Raw genomic sequence first — 20,642 nt, forward strand, 5'->3', positions numbered from 1 at the left:
AAATTCCACAATCAGAAGTCTACTGATGAATTTCTATGACTGTTCTAGTTCATGGGAATATACGTATTACTCTAGCAAGAAACCAATTAAACCTCCCAAGAACAAAACAACTAAAGGCACCATTAATTTCTGCTGCCCACAAATATAACATACAGCTCACTGATTTAAAAGACTAAGGTATTTGAACTGTAATTCAGTGTATGCCACTGAAAAATAGTCATCCTACTTGCTCAGAAGTTGTTTCTAAGCAAGAATCAGCTGCAAATATCCTGAGCAACACAGATATTGGGTAAGATATGGATAAGAAAAGCTCTACACCTTCAATTTCAAACTCCAGTTAGAATAAATAAAATGGGAATCAGACAAAATTCTGAGACTCAAAAATCTTCAAACTCTCTAATTTAAGAATTTATTTCACATTTTCCTTTCACTTTTCTTTCTTGAAAACAGTAATAAAAAAAATAAATTACACTTTCCTTTGCTAGACTGTTTTTCTCTTTTTATTGTTCATCTTATTCCTTACAGTAAACTTTGCTTCTGTGCTCAAAATGGGAAAGTCATATTAGTAAACATCAATTTAACATTGACTTCAATAAAAACTTTCTCATCCAGAATTGCCCAAATATAAACATTTATTTTAGGAGTCTGGGGGCAGAGAGTAATCTTATACATCCCTTTTTCTTTGTTATTCCCATGTTCTCATTATCTTCCTTTTCTAACAGATAAGCTTACTAGACTGAATTCACAAATATTCAATGAATAACATAATAGTATTTGTGTATTGTGAAATGTCAGTTCAATGAAGCCAGACAGTTATTTTCCTTGTATGAAACTGCTTTTAATTTCTAATTCTATGATCACTTGCATTTGGTAAATGCAAAAATCATCTGAGATTTCTGAACAAAATCAGTGCTGTTTCAAGGCAGAGGATTGCTGACCTGCTTTTTCTGTCCCTTTCTTATTACTTCAATGCTCTTCCCAAGGCATCTGTAGATGTTCTCCCAAACTCAACTGAATTTCACATATTTCTGATAAAAGGCTACCAGATGGATTTCAAAATAAGCTATAATATAATTTACTTGCATAATTTTTAACAATGACATTTTTCACTTTCACAAACTGCAGGGCTGGCTGCTAAAGTTTTCTTCTCTCAAGCTGACTTGTTTTCCTTTCTAATTTTCCTCAAGCTCGAACGTCTTGTCTGTTGAAAACAGGAAAGTCATGGCTCAATAAGACTGATTTGTGAATAGCTTCAAAATGGCACACTACTATGACTAAGACTACACTAGCATTTCACTTTAAATATCTTTATAGTCACAAAGGCTTCCACATTTTTTTCAATTATTTTCTGCAATATGTAAAATACATAAATTTTACAAGGAAATAAAAGTAATTTTTCTCCAAAATACAATATCTGGCATTCAAACCAAACAAAGGTGTATCTTCCATCACTTCAGGATATTCCACTAACATTAAATAATACATATCTTACCTGCTGTACTGAATGTTCTTCTAGGTACCTTGCTTTGCTTTTTTTGCTAGGGAAACCATATAAACAATAAAAACACTGTTCCAAAGCTGTTTCCAGCTCTTCTTTGTATGGATGAGTATCTTCAGAAGTGGATGCTGCAAGTTCTTTTTGTAGTACCTGAACCTGTAACATCACAAATACCAATGAAAAATATCTGGAAGCTGAAGACTGCATGAAGTTGCCTAGCTGTTGGAAGGCTAATGATGAAAACAACATTAAGGCACTACATGTATTTTTCCCAAATTACAACCCAGTATTACCCATATTTCTGTAAACCCATCTCACACAAGTAATTTCAATGGCACTGGAATGGCAATGAAGTGGTTTCATTTTTTATTTTCCTATATTAATTTATGAATTCTTGTCTTTAATCAATGTGATTCGATATCAGCTTAATGTTTCAGACTGAAGATCATTCAAAGCTTTCCACTGCACACCAAGTTCCTTTTGTCACCCCTGTGAATAAGGTACCAAAGAATTTCTACCCTAATTCACAAACATTCATTTCCTCTGCATGGAAAAAGAGCGATGGAAAGGACTTTGTGGAAGAAGAAACGACAGCTAACGAAAATCTGACTGAAATGGGTGGAGAATTGCACAGTATGAACAGTATCATATAGATAGCTACACACCAAGGAGAGTGTCTGGGTTGATCCCAAATTACTAAACACTGTAGCAAGTTGCTATCTTTAACTTCAATGTTACAAGAAAAAAATACCCACCAGTAGCACATTTTGGAAGATGTTTTTTACTCTAAAACATTCATTAAAAAAGACCTGCAACTGAATGCCAAAGATGAAAGGTAATTCTGTCCTTAAAAAGCAAGCCAAAAAAGAGCACATTCCAGGAAGACATTTCAAAGTCAATCAAAACATATTCACCAAGAATAACCTGTGTAGTGGGATTCTGGATCTTCATTTCAAAACCAAAACAAAACCCACACTTAATCACTGATGTTTAAGAATCAGTTTTAACTTATTCCACTATGAAATTTAAATGAAAAAATGAAATGTGTAGGTAGCAATGACATTCATTTTCCCTTAAACATCCAACAGCAATATGTTGTGTATGCATCCCCAGCATCAAAGCACACCAGTTATGTCTAAAGAAAATTCATTTGAGGTGGTAGAAGTGCTGCTGCTGTAAATCTCATTTGGGAGACTGAAGGGTACAGAAAAATACCAAGTTCTTCACTGTGATATGCCTCTAAAGTTTTAGGAAGCTGTATACTACCAGGAGAGTTCTATTAACTGGTAAGTAATTTCCTTTATGCATTTTCCTAAAAAAAATCCACTTTCATTTATTCAACTTTAGTAAGACCAGCTTCTCCCAACCAGCCACACCTATTCCTCAGCACACTGATTAAGAGTTTCCTCAATGTCCTGGGTTCAGCAGTAGCAGTCATTTTTCTCCTTCGTGGTAGGTGGTGCAGTGTGGTGTTTGACTTCCAGCCTGGGAACAGTGCTGGTGATACTGATGTTTTCAGTTGTTGCTAAGTGATGTTTACCCTGACCAAGGACTTTGTGAGGCTCATGCTCTGCCAGGGAGGAGGGGAAGCCGGGAGGAAGCAGAGACGGGGTGCCTGACCCAGGCTAGCCAAAGAGGTATTCCATACCACAGCACGTCATGCCCGGGGTGGGGGGTAACTGGGAGTTGCTCTCAGCCCGGCTCCACTCACTGGGAGTGAGTGAACAAGCTGTCTGGCTAGGGTTTAAACCACGACACTCAACTGAAATTTTGCAGTTATAAATGGAAAATGCAAAGCATTCACCTATTTGCAATTTGTATAAAAGCTTATCATCTTACTTTTACTTTAGCTACCTGCTCCTTTTTCAACATCTAGGATTGTAAATTCTATTTATGCATACAATGCACGGTACAAGAAGTTTCTCATCATGATTGGCTTTCCTGACACAAAACACTGCACATCATCACAAGGCAAAATTCTGTCACTCTTCATGTAAGAAACTTGGTTGTAAGTGCTGGGATTAACTATTAGATGTTAACTCTCTTCTGCTTAAAAGATCTGCGCTAAGAACAAAGTGCCATTTATTAAGAGCCAAACCCCTGAACAATAAGAGTAAAGACAATTCTTAGAAGGCACTTCAGTGACATTTTGAGTCACAGCAATCATCTTTGAGTCACAGCAGACACCTCATTTCCACTACTTTTCCTGCACAAATTTATGAACAAAGTTTGAAATTTGTAGAAAGTGTAGATAAATAAGTTAAAAGGAAGATGTAAGATCACAGGATACTCTTAATAAAAGCACGGCATTTCTGCTGCTGCTCACAAAATCACATCTAACACCACTAACAGAACTCTCACTTGAACAGTATGCAAAACAACCTCCTGTGTTCTTCATTAGCTTTTAAAGTCTTGGCAATAACCCAGAACTGGTCTTCATAATTCAAACTTTGACTACTCTTAAAGGACTTAACTACATATTAATCTCTTGCACACAACCTTCAGCCACAAGTAATACAATGTGCTTGAGCAGCCAGGTCATCTATAGGTTTTATAGACTAATATTACATGATGACACTTTTAATATTCTTGAAGCTGTCTTTCTCTTCAAATGATTAATCCTATTTTTATCTTTCCTTATCTTTCCAACATCTGCTTGTTTCTGAAAACTAAATTCTTGGGCTCAATAATATGATACAATATTTTAGTTTAAATGCGCAATTCTGCAGCTGAAAATAGAAGATTTTTTCCAAAGTACCTGATGACATTTGCAAAGATCTAGCTGTAAACGCATTCACAGCTCTCAATTATCTGCAATTTATCCTGGTTCACAGGCCATACTCTGACTCCCCAGGCTGTGGATACAGGCACACTACAGATACAAGTAGATTCATCACTCAGGAGCACTGCACCTGAGTTCAAGCTCAAGTGTGGAGACAAGCTATCTATTTTCTTGAAGCACAGTGCCTGAGCTAATCCACCCTCTGGACCCAAGGCAGATCCATGCAGAGGCAGTTCAGGTGTATCAGCATCATGCTCCTAATACCAGTGAGACTGAGGAGAGCAGGATGCAGAGGTAATCTAATAGCCCTACGCTGAGTCAGCCTCAGTTCAAACACTGTTCATTAGCTCCAGCCCTACCAGGGTGAGCTGACTCCTGCAGAACCCCTCAGGCTCTCCGCGCCATCCTTCCCAGCTGTCTAAATTACTGTCCTAGACACACTGCTGCTCAAATGCAGAGGCAGATGGGGTCTGGCACTGAGCTGAAGCTAATAAGCTCCAGGGAGTGCTGAGAAGGGAAATTAAACTAATCATGATTTTCTCTTGGCTGAAGGTAATAAACCTCAATGAAGTCAAGCTGAATCTGTGAAGTGCCACTGTAATATCCCTGTAGAGCACTGCCCAGTTAACTGCCATGGTACCAAATTAGTTGGGGTTTTGCCAACAGCCAAGTTTTGCCAACAGACTGTCAGTACTCTGCACAGGGAAAAGCTGACTGCACTTTGGTTTCTAAGCTAAGGGTAAGGTGAGGAAACAGCAAAACACATAGAAGTATCCTCCTTCAACCATGGGAAATTTCTTTTCTGGTGTAAGAACTAGACATCAAGGAATAATCTTCAAAAGGTCAACAACAAATGGGTAACTGCTTTCATCTAATAATGCTACAGCACTACTGCCCAGACACCCATTTCTGGAGCATATTAGATCTTCTAACATGCCCATCTGAACAACAGAGCAAAGAACAGCCTTCAGACACAGGACCAGAGTAATCCTTCATTCTCTTCACCCTTTGTTCAACACCTGAAGTTACATTTAGGAATTGTGCATCTGAAGTTACGTTTAGTTAGTAACATGAAAACAACAGAAGTACTATTTTTTCAGTCTGTGGTATAAAACCAAGGCAGGTGTAATCAAACAAGTCAAATTTATCAGCAGAACAGCCAAACATATCACAGCTTCAGGACGAAATTCAGGTAACACCACACGGACTGTGTGTAAAATGTTGCTGCAAGCAGGGCAGAGTTGTGGCTGAGCTACCACACAAAGAAGATAAAACTGGAAATAGATTCAGTATCAGGTATTCCCTTCCCACAAGTCACAAGCAGTTTTATATGTTCATCAGCAAAAATAAAGCCCAATGCTACCAGTCATCTGGATGAATGCTGGTAAGCACTAGAAATTTTTATTAGCTTCAAACAGTACATCTGTTTACTTTTAAAGAGTAGAAATGTTCTCTTTTGAAGCTAAGCATCACAAAGTTCAAGTCATTCAACTGAAGTTTTACCAGGATCAGTGACTGATACAGGCCCACATTTCTCCTAAGTACTCAGAATAATCACTTAACACTTCTCCCATGCTTTCTCTTTCAGGGCAAGGTAAATCATTTACTTTATACATCCCGTGCAAGATGTTTTTACAGTACAGAGTTAGTTATCCAAAGACATTTCTTATCTGACGAAGACTCCTGTTTAGAAAACATACCTTTGGACAAGGGTCTGGAATAACAAGCCTTTGGTAGTCAAAATTAACTGACTGAAACATTCATGCATGGGAGAAGAAGGAAAGTAGATTTAAAAGTGCATTTTAAACATGAAGACAAGGCAATAAACAACCTAATGTAAGTTTGAAATTGTTCCCTGCTTTGAGACAGGGCTTAGCCAGATGACTTTCAGAGGTCCCTTCCAACCTGAATTACTCTATGATGCTAACACTTACATAGAACTTGAGAAGAGCACCATCCGAATTGCAACACCAGGATCTTCTTCCCAAATACTCATGAGCAGTGTTCAGCAGCATCAGTGAAGAAGGCAACATAGGGGTATCAGGACTCACTGGAAGAAAGAAGATGGTAAATAATTTAAGTAGCACAGAACTGAGTTAAATCGAACTAGCCAATGCTTCACCTGGCAAAAGAAGTTTCCTCTGTGATAAGAAAGTGATGTTTGCATACCCCTCTACTTCCTTCAGTCAACAAGGTAAGATGACAAACAATTATTTTCTTGTTGATATTGCCAGACAGTAAGGAGCTTAGCTCCAATATGTAAAACAGAATAACTAATTCACCTTCTTCTCCCTGGTTCTGCTGCTGCTGGCAGCAAAGGGATTGAAAAGCATCTTCCTCATGCTGGATGATTCTGTGCAGGATTATCCATGGAAGCACTGAGGAGACATATGGCTCTTTTGGTTCTTCCTGGACTGCCATGCTGCAGTCTATGATCTAATAAAGGAACAGACATTATACAGATAAAGTGACATGAAATAAAGGTCAGGTGTGAATCCTTTCCAAACAACCCAAAGTTGCTAAGGAAGCCTCCTTTATCCTAAGGAAATAATCTAAAATTGAGTCTGAGCTTCTCATAGGCAATAAAAATCCTACAAATAAGATTATCCTGGTGCAGGAAAGAGTAGAAGATCATTTCCCCTACCCTAACATTACTCTTGCATCATTATTTTCCAACAAGTTAGTTCTCCATTAATACCATATACAAACAATTCAAAGTAAGCAAATGTATGAATTCTTAGTTAATACTAACTAACACTTACTAACGTAAGCCCCATTACTGTACAAGAAATTTATCTGCACCCCAGCAAGGAAGAGGAACTTAACTTAGTTATAAGAATTCCTGAATTCTTTACTGGGTCTTACAACAACTGGTAAAGACCAATTAGAATCATTAACAGATGCTATATAAATGATCTAACTGAATACATTTTGAGCAACACAATGCTGTGTCATGGAACCATTGTCCTAGCATTTCTCATGGACAACTGCTCATTTTACTGCCTCAGGACCAGGAATTTCAGAAGTCCTACATTTTTCTCACATTTTTCCACACATACAACAGTTTTTCTATTGTTATTTACGCAGATAAAGAGTCATTTATTTTTATTGCAGAAACCCATTTAGGAAATTATAATGAATAATAAATTCCATTACATTCCGTAACATAGTGACACACATACAACTTTACACAATGAGAGTTTGATTCTGAGGTCCTTTGCTTTTGCTGAAATAAATGGAGATTTGAGAGTTGCAATCACATTGAATTTTGACATTAACTAGACTCGCTCCTTAATGGAACTGAGAGTCTACCATTTTCTGGAATGAAAAATATTCATTTGTGGGTTTTAAAGTACTTTGTTTAAAGGCTCAAGTTAGCTGTACTCATACTGATAGAGACAGAAACAGTGATAGGAAAGTCCACACATAATTTCTTCCCTTGCCCTCTTGTCACCATCCTTTGTTTTTACTGCAAAACTCCATAGCTTGGCCAGCACTTGCAAGCAACTCTACCATATTACTAAGGCTTATGGGATCTCGTCTTCTAGCCCAAAGCACATACAGCCAAGACCAGTGCCCTAACTTACAAACTGCACCCAGCCAGCAAAACCAGTCTTCAATTTACCACCATTTCAAATCCCATTAGAAAACAGTGTTGTTCCTTAGATTATCTTATTACCACATTCTTTGTTTATGCCAGGCAGCTTCGTGGTACCTGCTGTTAGTGATCCTAGCACGGGTGTGCTCAGTATGTAGCTCATTTCTAACGTACAGAAATGAAGACTGTGATGGTAATGCTCATCCTCCCCTGACCATCCCCTAACAAAAATGTCACCCAAACCATCAATGCAAGTAGGTGGCAATTCAGACAACAGCTATTCTGTGTCTGAAGGTCTGCAGCACACAATACCTCCTTCCTAGTGCAAGTGAACAGGTTACCTGAATCAGATTGTTTGTTAATCGAACGAGGCTTGGTGTTACAGAAGAGTCTTTCAGGATGCTGTTGACTGATGATAATGAAGTATCTATTCCTGTGAGCAGCTGTGTTACCGTAGCAACCCACTCTTCTTTAACAGAGGCTGCTGTCATATTAATCATCTGCTGAATTGCTTCATTCAAGGCAACTTCTGAGCATTCAAAGCATTGCTTGTAATCTTTCAGTTTGAGCAGGGACTCCTAGGGAATGTAAATATGAAAAAAATCTATTATAAGAATGAAGGGCTTATTTTAAACCATGAACGCACATCAGGGCAAAGTAACATATACAGTTAATGCGGTTACTTTAACGAAATGATAAGAGAACACCTTTCAATATGACATTATAAAAGGACAACAGGAGGTGCATGGACTCTGGATAACAAATATACAAGCAGGATCTAAATTTCAAAAAATAATCACTGAATCTTTCTGCTTTAATAAGAGATACAAAGAGAAAAATGGAAAAAAAAAGAACAGGGAAGGGATGCCTGTAGGTCTAACATATGCAGTTGAATAGAGGCCCCTATAGAAACAGGGTTTGGATCTTTATGATCTTGTGCTACCATTTTATTATTTCATAAATAACAACACAGCAACTATACAGCTAGCATCATAGCAATATCCTCCTGTTTCTTTGTACTCTGCCAAGTTTGGGTCATGAGATGGCATGGAGGCTGTAGGGTTTGGTTCCATCCAGTTAAAAGAGCATCAGTCTTTTTGGTGCAACCTTCCCCCTTAATACCCACCCCCCCCCCCCCGAAATTGTTCTGACAGCTGAGCTCATCTGTACGCTTCCTTTCATACTGTCAAATGGACTATATTTATAGCAATCACACTGGATGTGTCTATCAATAGTTTGTCATTCATGCAGGACAGATACAATACACCACAAACTCACTAAATCATTCATAGGTTAGGTAAATTTAAAGTTTCAAAACAGTTGCAAATCACCACATAGTCAACATCAGCAAAAGCAGAAACTATTCACAGCAGATGCAGATAGCATGAATCCATCCACAAGATGCCTCTGCAAATGATTCAAGTTTATTTGAATGTACATTTTTTCTGGACATTCCACAGCAGCCTCAGACATTTTAGTATCTTTAACCACATTCTCAGTTAGCAAAAGCTGGCATATTGCTAAAGCTGTTCAAATTAAAAGTCTGGTTCCATGTTCTGGTTAACGAGTCTTATTTACAAAACATTAAGATCCACTCAAGAAATCTTTTCATCCAGTTTTCAGGAACACATCTTAATTCCTTAATAAAAAGATCTTTGAAGAAGCAAAACAAACCTGTAGGAGAAGCAGCTGTGCTGGTCTCTCTGGTATGGATGTTACAAATTCCAGATGTTTTGCTCTGCCATAACCATTAAAGCATAATGTTGGACGAAGCAGATGCACCACTGCATTATAATCCCCTGCCTCATACAGTCGCTGGATCTCTTCCAAAGACTGGCATCTCTCCAGGGATTTTAGGTTCTTTTCAATCTGCAAACATCACAGATGGCATAATTCAACTTTCATTTTGTCTTCGCATACATTTGACTACTGACATTTCTCCTAGCAGTAAAGCTGTGTGAACGCCACAGCTACATACAGGAATGTAAACCAGGGAGAAAACATCTACCACGTAATATGTCACCCATTCCACAGATTTGTAATTATTATGCAGTATATGACTTTAGTGCTACAATTATTTTAGACTTTTTTGCCTCAAATCCCCAAATCACACATTTCTACACTGCAAGAACACATCCATCAAATAGATTTGAAAGAGAAGACTGTATCTCCTGTGTTGCGAGCTCATCCCCCAAAACAGCAATAGGAAGAATAGAAGAACATCCCTTTGCTTAAAAGTATACGTAAATTGTAATGTGGAAAACGCTGCTGAAGAAAACAGCTTATTTAGGCAAAGGGGAAATATATGTTTAGGAAAAGAAAATAAAACACTAATCTTATATTCTACCATTCTACATGCAGCTGCTCTAATATTTTTACTTTGCATAAAAGCAATTTTAAGTTGTACAGGACCAACAGAATCAAAAGGTGTCTTTTTGAAAGCATTACAATGGCCCTGACATTATCACTGAACTATGAACCTGTCCTTTCACTCTTTGAAAAATTCTACGAGAGATGTGGTAATGCTCATCACAAATGTGCCAATTCATAGATGACCTTTGGAACTGGGAAGGATTGGAGTAGGGAGAACACACCTGCAAGTTAATTCTTACCTCTTCTAAAGAAACAACAGAATCAACATGTAGATTAGGTAACCGTATTATGATGCTGCATTCATTGCCAGCTTTAGCTTGCATTGTAGTGGAGCTCTGTAGCATTTCAGTGCAGATATCATAGTTTTCAAGTGCCTGTTCCATGTCTCCCTACAGAAACAGTACAGAGGAAAACAAACAAAAAAACCTAGAGTTCTACTTGCAGCAAGGGTTTCTAAAGCATATAGAAAGAAAATATTTCGACTCAATGCAGGCACTACCACTGCACATCCTCCCAAATAAAAAACAAATCCAATTGACAATCTCAAATTAAAAAATAAAAACAAACCAGAAACAGCATATCTTACCAGTGACTTTAGCTATGGGTAAAACAAATCAGGGAAATAGAATTCAGCTAGCATAAATATGAAATATTAATTTCGATTGCTAAAATCCCTTTCCTTTAAAAACATGGAAGAGTAAAACAGTATAAATAACTCTTCCATTTGTGCAAATAGAAACACTGAGTCAACAAGCATTCTTATATTATGCTAAGGGAATGCATTCTACTCGCTCTCTACAACTAAGAGTTGAGTGGTCAGGAGGGGAATGCAACTGCATGGGCAAAATGTAACTCGACAATGTAAAGGAAAAATGGCAGTAGCCATATAGGAACTCTCATTTTTCCCTCAGATTCATCAGAAAGGAATCCTTAGGTGCAAAAATAAAAACAGATGGAACTGGTTAGTTCACTTTGAAACTGATTCCTGTTATTAGCTCATGATCGACTTAAACATAATTGATGCATAGAAAAACTCTTTGATGTTCTGATAAAGCAACACTTGGAGAGGAAAAGGTTTGGGATCAAGTAAAATGTATCTTTCAAAGTATTCCCTCAGGTTTAAAACACTCTTTCAAAATCTGCATATTAAATTAAACATCTCCAAAAGAAGAATCATACTACCTAAAAAAAAGCCAAGTGGATAGTAATTTAACATAGAGTCTGCTTCAGTTAAAAACTGCATTTTCAACTGTCTGGGATTTTGATAGCATTCACTAGTTCAGGTCCCCCAAAAAATCCATGTTCTGCAACTACACAATACTGCTCCAAATAACTTTGGCCCAAATACACTTTTTAGGCTGAACACAAGCTAATTTAAGCAAATACTAGATCTTAAATATATCTGAATAGTAGCTTTGCACATGAGACCTCCTACTTCATTTCTACATCTACCTTTAGGGATAGTTAATTATATTAAAAAGTAGAATCTAAGTAGTAAATAAGTTTTCATCTGATTTTATCCACATGTTTAAATGAACTGAGCCTCCCAGATCAGCTGTAGCTGGTATGATTTTAATTTGGTGAAAAGTTTCATTTGTTAGATCAAAAGTAAAACCAACCTGCAGTGCTAGAAAGCGAGCTTTCAGCCAGTACACCCGAGTGACAAACTCCATCCAGCCTTCCTCAAATAAATCCTTCTGTGAGGATGCAAATGACAGCTGCAACAGGTCTCCCAAGAAATGAATTCCTGGGAAGTCAGGGCCAAACTTTCCATTCACAGAGGCAGCAGGGCAATTTCGTGGAGAAACTGCAAATCAATTCATTACATTTTATCATAAACTTACTAGCATCCCATGAAAGGAGTCCCACATCCTAGTATTTCAACAGTATTTATCTGCTTTAAAACAACAAAAAGAAAATTATAGACTAATAAAATACAGATCTGAAAGAGATTAAGAAAAAATAGGTCCAAAATCCAATGAATTCCTGGACACACTTCTTCATATAACTTAAGAGTTTTCAGAGTATGAAGAAAGTAATATCCATTTCTTACCTGTAGAGCTCTTCCCCTTTGTTAGCAGCCACTGATCTAATTGCAGTTCCATGCAAGAAAGGCTCATCAACATCATATCCTTCAGAAAAAGCATGGAGACAGCAAAAAAGAGTACGCAGGAAGAAATACATTAAAAGAGGAGTACAAAACACCAAATTATTTGAAATTTACTTCAAAGAAAACCTTCATCTTATCGTCTTGGGATTTCTATCCCCAAGCTATGACTATTTCTTCCTCTGTCTAAAGGTGTATAATAGCATTTACAGATCAACAAAACAATACTTAGAAGAAGCCTTAAAAAGAAAAATCAAAATCTCAGCTCATAGAAGAAGGCAGTCAAACAGCATTGCCTGAGGTTAAGGAAAAAGTGACATCCCTATTTTTTTGTCTGCCTAAAATAACTTTGTATTTGTATTTATGTGAATTTGTATTCAGTTGCTGAATCATGCTAAAAGCATGTTTCCAAAATATAGCAGAAGTATTGATACTTCAGAAACAAAAAGACTATATGCTGTAATTTTTTTCAGTATATATCTCCATGAGACTGAGTATATACTCTAGTCTTATCAGCTTATTAATGCTTGCTGGATAAAGTTCAGGAGTATATTAAAAAAATCACATCACCATGGATCTCTGCCAGGTAGACTTGTGTAGTGAAGAATACACTATTTTCTGATTAAATACATAGGAAAAAGGGCTACAGGTCCAGCTGTTAAAAAAAGGTGCTTATGGAAAAGTTCAAAGTCTATACACATTACCAGAATAGTCCTCCACAATCCTAAAAGCATCGATTTCTTACACTTAGGATAGCTTGCAGATAAAGTTTAAAATAAATTCAAGGATGAAAAAGAACAGACAAGCATGAGGACAGTGATTTTTAACACTATAGCTACAAAACCTTGACTTTCTAGATCTTTCATACAAGCGAGCAGTTATGCAGCCATAATGAGAACCAAGGGAATACATTTATAAATATATTTATATTTATTTAACAAAGAGGACATATTTATGGAAAATATACGGAAACATGAAAGTCACAGGACGTGTAAGAAATGTAACATTTGCTACCCAGCGATGCTTTTGTCTGTTTTGTAAATTAAGTCAATGGAACATAGTTTCCATTAATTCAGTTTATTTGCAAAAGAAGTAGAAACACTCTTGATGTGAAAAACAGAGTATTTCAAACTGCAGTCATACTGCATCTCAGTCTGGTGACAAAACCAAACTTTGTGTCCTATCAGAACTAAAGGGAGGGAAGTGAAAAATAAAAGAGCAACAACAGAGTAAAGGACTAAAATATATTTACATCTGTAGAGTTTATATTACATCTATATGTGTGTGTGCATGTGTATATATACACACAGATTCTGCATAAGGTATAGTTGCATATAACTTTACCAATGCGTGTTCAGGAGATGAGGAACAATCTGTTATGCAAGCTGCAGCAAACCATAGTTTATAAAGCTTGGACATGCAGCTCCCCAGACTGAGCTAAGCAAAACCTGCATCTAGCTGCTTGGTTTAAGCTAGGTACTTCTGGTACACAGAGAACAACACAGCAGCAAAGAGAAGCACAAGGAAAAGTGTTTCATACCTTGATATGCTGATTACTTGAGTCCCTCAGTAAGGGATTAGGAAGACTACTACTATGCTTTCTCCAGCTATTATAGATACTAAGGACCACCTCACATAAGCCAGGAGGCCATTTTACTAGAAACTTCTGGCTGATGACTTTCAGATATCTCATCATTAGCTCCAAGATCCCACCATTATTCAGGTTATCCAGCAGAAATTCATGAACATCCTGTTTTTCTGGAAAGCAGATAAACACAAAGTCATACATGTTCAAGGTCAAGACAACCAACAATTTGAGATAAGTAAGTTTCAACAATGTTTTATGCACGAATATTGCAGCAGTTCTCCTGTGTTACTAAGTTTTGCATTCCAATCTGTTCAAATGGGTAACTTCACACAATAGAGCTCTCACACACAGTAACTGAGCAGTCCCCAAGACTTAAAAAAAAAAAACAAAACCACATACCTGTCACCAACTGAGATATTTCTATTCTTTCTAAAATAACATCTATTTCTCTATCTTCTAGATGTGATAGGAAAATACAGAACGTAAAGCACACGATATGGAAGAAACAACAGAGAAAGAGTGGGAGTTACAACAAAATCCTTACCAGATTCCATAAATGTTGTAGAATCAAATGACATTCTGTGTGGTCCAACATGCTGGAAATTCTCTTCTTTGATCTCTGACTGCACCTCATAGTTATTGAAAGCATCTTCCTCCTCCTCTGGATCTAACTTCCTTAATCTGTATGAAAGGGGAACAAAACACAGTATCAATAAAATCCTCATTCTTGCTTTCACTGGTAAATGAAACCTAAACATGGCACGTTGTGCATTTTTTAACATCGAAACTACATTAACTGAAGCAAATTTAGAGATTTATATCCAGCTCTCAAATTTTGTCGAAACCAGTATTATCTTATCTCATCCGTTTTAACATCCGCATTGTCCTCTAAATCAGTTCCATACTGACAAAAGCCATCTTATTTATCAATTAATTTTTAGTTATTTTCATTTAAAACAATTTTATTAATGAATCACATCTGCTTAAAAAAATAACCCGGGTCTAATGGTTTTAATGTTGGGGCATATCAATCAAACAAAACCCCAAACAGCTTTCTCTACTTAGCTCCTGATATTCTCATAATGAAGTTATTGCTGTACAGTACCTGGAAGGAAGGAATTTCACCAGCAGCTCTTGAAAGTCAACCTTCTCCTCTTTTTTACACTTGGTGTTCCGGACTCTAGCAGATCTCCTCTTCGCTGTTTCACCACTATCTTCTGTAATTCTCCTTCGCTTCACACCTTTCTTAGATTTATCACCTGCAGAGATGTCACCTAGAAACAGAATTGAAAACAAGTAATTATTAGTGGCTGGCCATTTATTTTATCCTCCAGCAACACCTGAGATTTGTTGGTATCCTTCTGAAGACAGTGCCAAAATCTTAGAATAATTTTCTTTAATCATTAATATGAACTGGCTGTGGCATCTTCCATAAAAATGCTGCTCTGAGGCAAGAAGCAGACTTACTGAAAATTCTGCATTTCATTATTCATTAGAATTCATTATTTAGTCTTCAAGAAGTTTCTAAACTGGGAATCAAAGGAGCCTGCCTTTAACTCCAGAAACACTTGTAAATTCCCATGAATATAAACCAAATACTGGTAACTCCTTGGCAATTTCAGCTATGTAAATACAGCTACAATGTAAACACTCAAGCCTCTTGCTCAGATTTCAAATCAATCTAGCTGACAGCTTGCTTCTCTCAGGTTCTTAATGTTACACATGAGCAGAATAATCCAGTCATCTTCTGTAATAGCCCATTCATTCTGAAGCGCTCAAGACTCTTCACAACATTAAAAGCTTGATATGCATCAGTGCTGGGATGAAGTCATGATTCTTCTAATCTTAAGGACTGAAAAACTGAAGTGTGAGCCTCCGTAGCACAAAACCAGAAAAAGTTAGATTTGTAATCTGAAACAATTGAGAAAAACAAATCAACCTGACAATTCAATCTCAATTCAATCAGACAAAGAAGCAAGACCACTGTCCTGAACACTGGTCCTATGCCTTAGTCAGGAATCAATGATTTTCAGGCAGTTTAGGTGGCCTTCCTTTTCAAATGTGAAGGGTTAACAGAACTTACTTTTACAGAGCTCAACTTCACTTTTCCTACCATATGCTGAAAAGATTCGGAATCCACCAACATGCAGTTTAAAGACAATATTCCCCAACAAATTCTGTAGTGCTTTTAATACCCGGGTAAGTAAGAAAAATATCTTGAATCTTAGACTGAAGTACCTTGCTCACCTACAGTAGTTCCTGGTTCTAATAAACTCTGACTGTGACTTGGAAAGTTGGGTGTCGTTGGTGTATAAGGTAATACAGGATCTGGTATTGTCACTACTGGATTAGTGCTGACAGGAGTTGGCTGAATAACACTGACAGGAGTAGAGGTAGGAGAAAGCATCACATGTTGAACTGGATCTCGGTATTCTGAGAGGTCAATTCTCTTTCCCAGACTGGGTCGAGGAGGGTCACACGTTGTGAGGTGGTGATACATGGCAAGTAAAGCTTCTCCTAAACACTTCCACCTGCATGTGGAAACACAACAGCATCACAACTTCATAAATTCTTGCCATATTATTTTCTAAATTAGCAAGAGCAGCTTTTCAGTGGGAGAGGAACATATCTGAGTGCCAAAATCCGCCCTGTGACTGAAAAGCTGGAGAGTATCTTTGTACGTTTCCTGTCACACGGACCATTAACAGTTTCAGGCCTGGAACAGAGGCTCTTAGGAGCTTTCATTCTAGAACACACCACTTAGAAAAACAAGAACAAAATGAGACAGCAGGCAAAAGATTTTCAGAGGAAGCTGGTGAGTTCATTGCAGTAGGAAGAAAATGTGAGTCGATAATGTGTCTAATCTCAAAAAATGGCTCTAACAAAAGAAGGCGTGTGAAGTAGTTGCTGAGCAAATTACACTGAACCCTAAAAAAAAGCAGTTTCAAAGGAACAATTTTCAGGCTCTGCATTCAGTCAGCAACAACAAAAGAACCTCACCCTTATCCACAGGTAGAAGCAATTTTTCTGCAACAGGACCTATGTGCAGAGTCCACTAATATTCCAGAAAAATGTGCAATTAAAAAACCAAAATAAAGCCCTATCTTTTGCGCTTTAATAAAGACATATATAGCAACTTAGTAATATCCTTACATCTTGCTGCAAATAATGAACTGTATTTTTTCTGAATTTCCATTATCCCAATAGTAAAGCCATTTTTTAAAAAGCTAAACTTACTTTGAAGTTCATATACAAAGTAGTCATATATGAAAAATCCAATAGTACAGTTGTAATGGCTGCCAAAACATTCTTCACTAATATTTGTTTGTTTTTTACATTGCTGGTTTTAATTCAAAGGTTGAAAAGTGATAGATAGGGGGTTTATGCTTAAATCATAAGCACAGCATCCTGGGTTCAGCAAACCAACCTAGAAACTCATAAAACATGAAAACACTGGGGGGTTTGTTTTTACAAGAAGAAAGGGTTCTGAAGATAGGTGAACCTCAACACAGTTTTCAGTCTAAGTGGCTTCAGAGGAACCTTTTAAAAAGAGAAAACAAAGACATACGTGAAAAAGGGAATTGGCTGGACCAGTCTGAGGTCTGGTTCTCTGTCACGTACTAGCAAAGCTTGTCTTTTCTTTCGTAATTCCAGTGCTTCATCTATGATTCTTCCCGTTTCGGCTGCACTCAAATTGACATTATGGATAGACATGTCACTAAGAAACAATAAGAAACGAAGACTGGTTAAAGTTTTTGTTTGCTGGTTGTGCTTTTGTTGTTTGAGTCCGCTGGGGTTTTTTAAGATTAATTTGATATCTCTCTATACTGGAACAAAAATGACAGTGTTAAAACAAGCATTCAAATAACTATCTTACAAGCTTTATAGCATGCATATAGAAGCATGTACCCTCCAAAAATCTTTACTCTCTCTTAAAGATTAAAAAATAAAGGGAGATTGTTCTGTTCTGTTTTCCAAACACTGAGAAATGAAAGGGAAGTAGGAGGTTTTATTTTCTTTCTGGGAAAGACATTTTCGGTTCAGAAAAAAGACTGTATGGCTGAGAAATTCCTTTCATTCTAAAATATTATTCTGTGAAACTCACGTCATCACAAATAAAATTTGGAGTTGAAAATTGTCTTGTATAGTCTCAGTCTAGAAATGAATTTTTGAAAGTGAAGAATAATCCACTTTTTTCAGAGATCTCAAGCCAGATACAAAACCCAAGTGGCCAAAACCACGCAATTCATTTTTAGAGCCAGATCTAAGGCAGCTTGATAAATCAGGGTCTCTCTAACTAAAGAGGGCTTCCTATTAAAGGTCCACTGCTACACATAGAATCCTAGAGCCTTAAAATTTGTTATCCTTTCTCTTCCCTATCTTCTAAATACTCTGTATTTTCACATTTTAGATATTGTTTTAATCTAAAACATTACTGGTTTTGATTGATTTATTGCATAACTGAAGGATGCACACTAGGATGTATGTTCCAATTACCACATACAATTTACACAGTGTACTGATGTTAGCTGCACATGCAATGACATTACACTCAGTGAGACTGAACCATGATTAAATTAAAAACTTAACTTCTCTTGAATTCTGTTGACCATCACCAGCAACACATTACAGTATCAGAAGCAGCTCTGATGCTGAATTATCAGTTAACTTAGATCCTGTACAATTTACAGGCCTCTACTTTCTTCTCCTACCTTCCTCCCACCCACTCTTACTACAAAATCTACACAGAGACACTCTACTTAGCAGAGCTACATTAACCCAAACTTTTAGTGAAAGTTTTATGTACTGCAGTAAAAAAGTAATAATAAAGCACTAATATCTCAAGTATAATATTGTAAAATATTTTCAGAGTTGCAGTGGTGTGAAAGCTTAATAACTAAGAATTTCTGTATCTTGGTACTAATGAAACATAGAAAGTCTTCTGACTGTATTCACTTGTCAATAAAAATCAGTAATACTTCCTGAAACTTACTGAAATGAGAAAAGTATTAAGTTCCAAATTTGTAAGTGCTTGGAAAAGCAGTAACATGTGTGGGGTTTGGGTTGGTTGGTTTGGGGTTTTTTTAATTAGAAAAGAAAAACTGAAATGAATACTGCAGATATCAGCTGCAAATAAGCAAAATGAAACAAAGGAAGATGATTACAAGAGATCTGGGTATGAAAATAAGTGAGCAATAGCAAATGGACTTTCTGTCTCTTTCTACCTCCCTCCAAAAGTAATTACTGAAGAACATTCTGTCAGCAGCCCCAACAGTTAACATTGATTTATCATTTAGAAGACAGGTCAGCAAGACACTGTTGTAGCTTAAAAGCGTTCTATCTCAACAGCTTTCCTGAACTACCCCAAAGCCAAAATTTACACTCCAAATGCTGCACATACTATAGAATGACATTCACCATTTGAGGAACATCCTTAAGGAATCTTTTCGAAGGCAAGGTTGCTCCTCAAAGATCTTCTCCTTCAGAACCAATCCTTTACTATATAGACAGTCTTTCTCCAGAGCTTTGCAGATAAAGTACAAACATGCTGACAGAGAAATAGAAATTGAATAGTCAGTGGCTGCTTTAATTCATTCAAAAGCTCCCATTTCTGGGCTTTGTATACACCACAGAATTCCAGCTAAATATGACATTCACATAAATTAGACCAATAGCTTTGAAACATGCCAAATGCTTACATTCATACAGCTAAAATAACCTACAATGTCTTCCCAAGTATTATATCCAGAAGAAGGGTACCATTAATTTTAAACAATGTTTGCAGTGTATCTTTTATTTACCTTCAGGACTCTGTTCCTGTACAAAAGAAATTAGAATCATAAAGCAGAATCCTAGCCATTTACCATTCTCATGTTACCAAATGTCTGAACTTCAGATTCCGTTAGTGGAACAAGCAATATATCACACCAGTTTTCTGCCTGCATGGGCAATCAAGTGAAGAGATTTAGGACTATTCCAGAGGGCTGAACCTAAGGGATCAGATGCAGTGTTTCTGCCATCTTACAGCTTCTCTCACAAACTTCTTTTGAATCAGTTCATCCACTAGATGTTACTCAAATGTAAAATCTTGGTGTCTCTTGTATCAACTGCTCTAACTACAATTAATCATACTAGGCTGTGAAGTATGATTGCAGTTTCATAAACAAACCCTAGAACTATGTAGCTGGAAATGCCCAGAAAAACAAAATCAACATATATGCAAGAGAAAAGTCTAAAGAGAAACTTCTTGCGAAGACTCTGATCTAAGAGGCCACAAGCATTTATTTTTAGGGTAGCCAGAATTGATACAAACCACCATACTTCAGCATGAAATTACAAAATCTCTATCATGAAGTCACTATCATAACCTAAGGTACTGCTTACACAAGACACACTTTCTCCTGCACAACTGCATCATTACAGGTTTTTACTGATACGTAAAAATTACACTATCTTGACAACTTTTTTTTGTGTACTGTACTTACTTGTGTAGTCACTGAGTGTGTACAAGATCGTGATAAGATTATCCAAACAAGGCCAGTGATCAGGATTACACCTGAGACCTTCTTCAAAAGCATGACGAGCCAAAGGTAGTCGGATTAGTTTGATTGCCACACAGCCAATTTTATACCATAGGTTGACATCAGTAGAGTCTAGCATCACAGCCTAGAAAGCATAACAAACACCATTATTCAC

At 37.0% G+C, this 20,642-nt stretch overlaps 1 protein-coding gene across 8 annotated transcripts in view; it reads right to left on the bottom strand.

Annotated features, from left to right (window-relative positions):
• Positions 1 to 20,642, bottom strand: part of CABIN1 (calcineurin binding protein 1) — a 109,447-nt gene that overhangs the window by 84,748 nt on the left and 4,057 nt on the right. For 6 of the 8 annotated variants that reach the window (XM_062631356.1, XM_062631359.1, XM_062631358.1 and 3 more), the window contains 15 exons: positions 20,432 to 20,612; positions 19,365 to 19,494; positions 17,515 to 17,664; positions 16,185 to 16,477; positions 15,052 to 15,220; positions 14,491 to 14,627; positions 13,899 to 14,116; positions 12,305 to 12,383; positions 11,871 to 12,058; positions 10,491 to 10,640; positions 9,553 to 9,747; positions 8,220 to 8,456; positions 6,563 to 6,716; positions 6,215 to 6,330; positions 1,493 to 1,654 (listed from right to left, as the gene is read on the bottom strand). In XM_062631356.1, coding sequence (XP_062487340.1) covers positions 1,493 to 1,654; positions 6,215 to 6,330; positions 6,563 to 6,716; positions 8,220 to 8,456; positions 9,553 to 9,747; positions 10,491 to 10,640; positions 11,871 to 12,058; positions 12,305 to 12,383; positions 13,899 to 14,116; positions 14,491 to 14,627; positions 15,052 to 15,220; positions 16,185 to 16,477; positions 17,515 to 17,664; positions 19,365 to 19,494; positions 20,432 to 20,612 — 2,559 coding nt within the window. The remainder of the gene's footprint in view (positions 1 to 1,492; positions 1,655 to 6,214; positions 6,331 to 6,562; positions 6,717 to 8,219; positions 8,457 to 9,552; positions 9,748 to 10,490; positions 10,641 to 11,870; positions 12,059 to 12,304; positions 12,384 to 13,898; positions 14,117 to 14,490; positions 14,628 to 15,051; positions 15,221 to 16,184; positions 16,478 to 17,514; positions 17,665 to 19,364; positions 19,495 to 20,431; positions 20,613 to 20,642) is intronic. The other 2 variants (XM_062631357.1, XM_062631355.1) reach the window with 1 other exon arrangement.

The sequence above is a fragment of the Pezoporus occidentalis genome, unplaced genomic scaffold, assembly GCF_034315485.1.
Source record: "Pezoporus occidentalis ecotype Australia unplaced genomic scaffold, CSIRO_AGI_Poc_V1 ctg37, whole genome shotgun sequence".
Taxonomy (NCBI): Eukaryota; Metazoa; Chordata; class Aves; order Psittaciformes; family Psittacidae; genus Pezoporus; species Pezoporus occidentalis.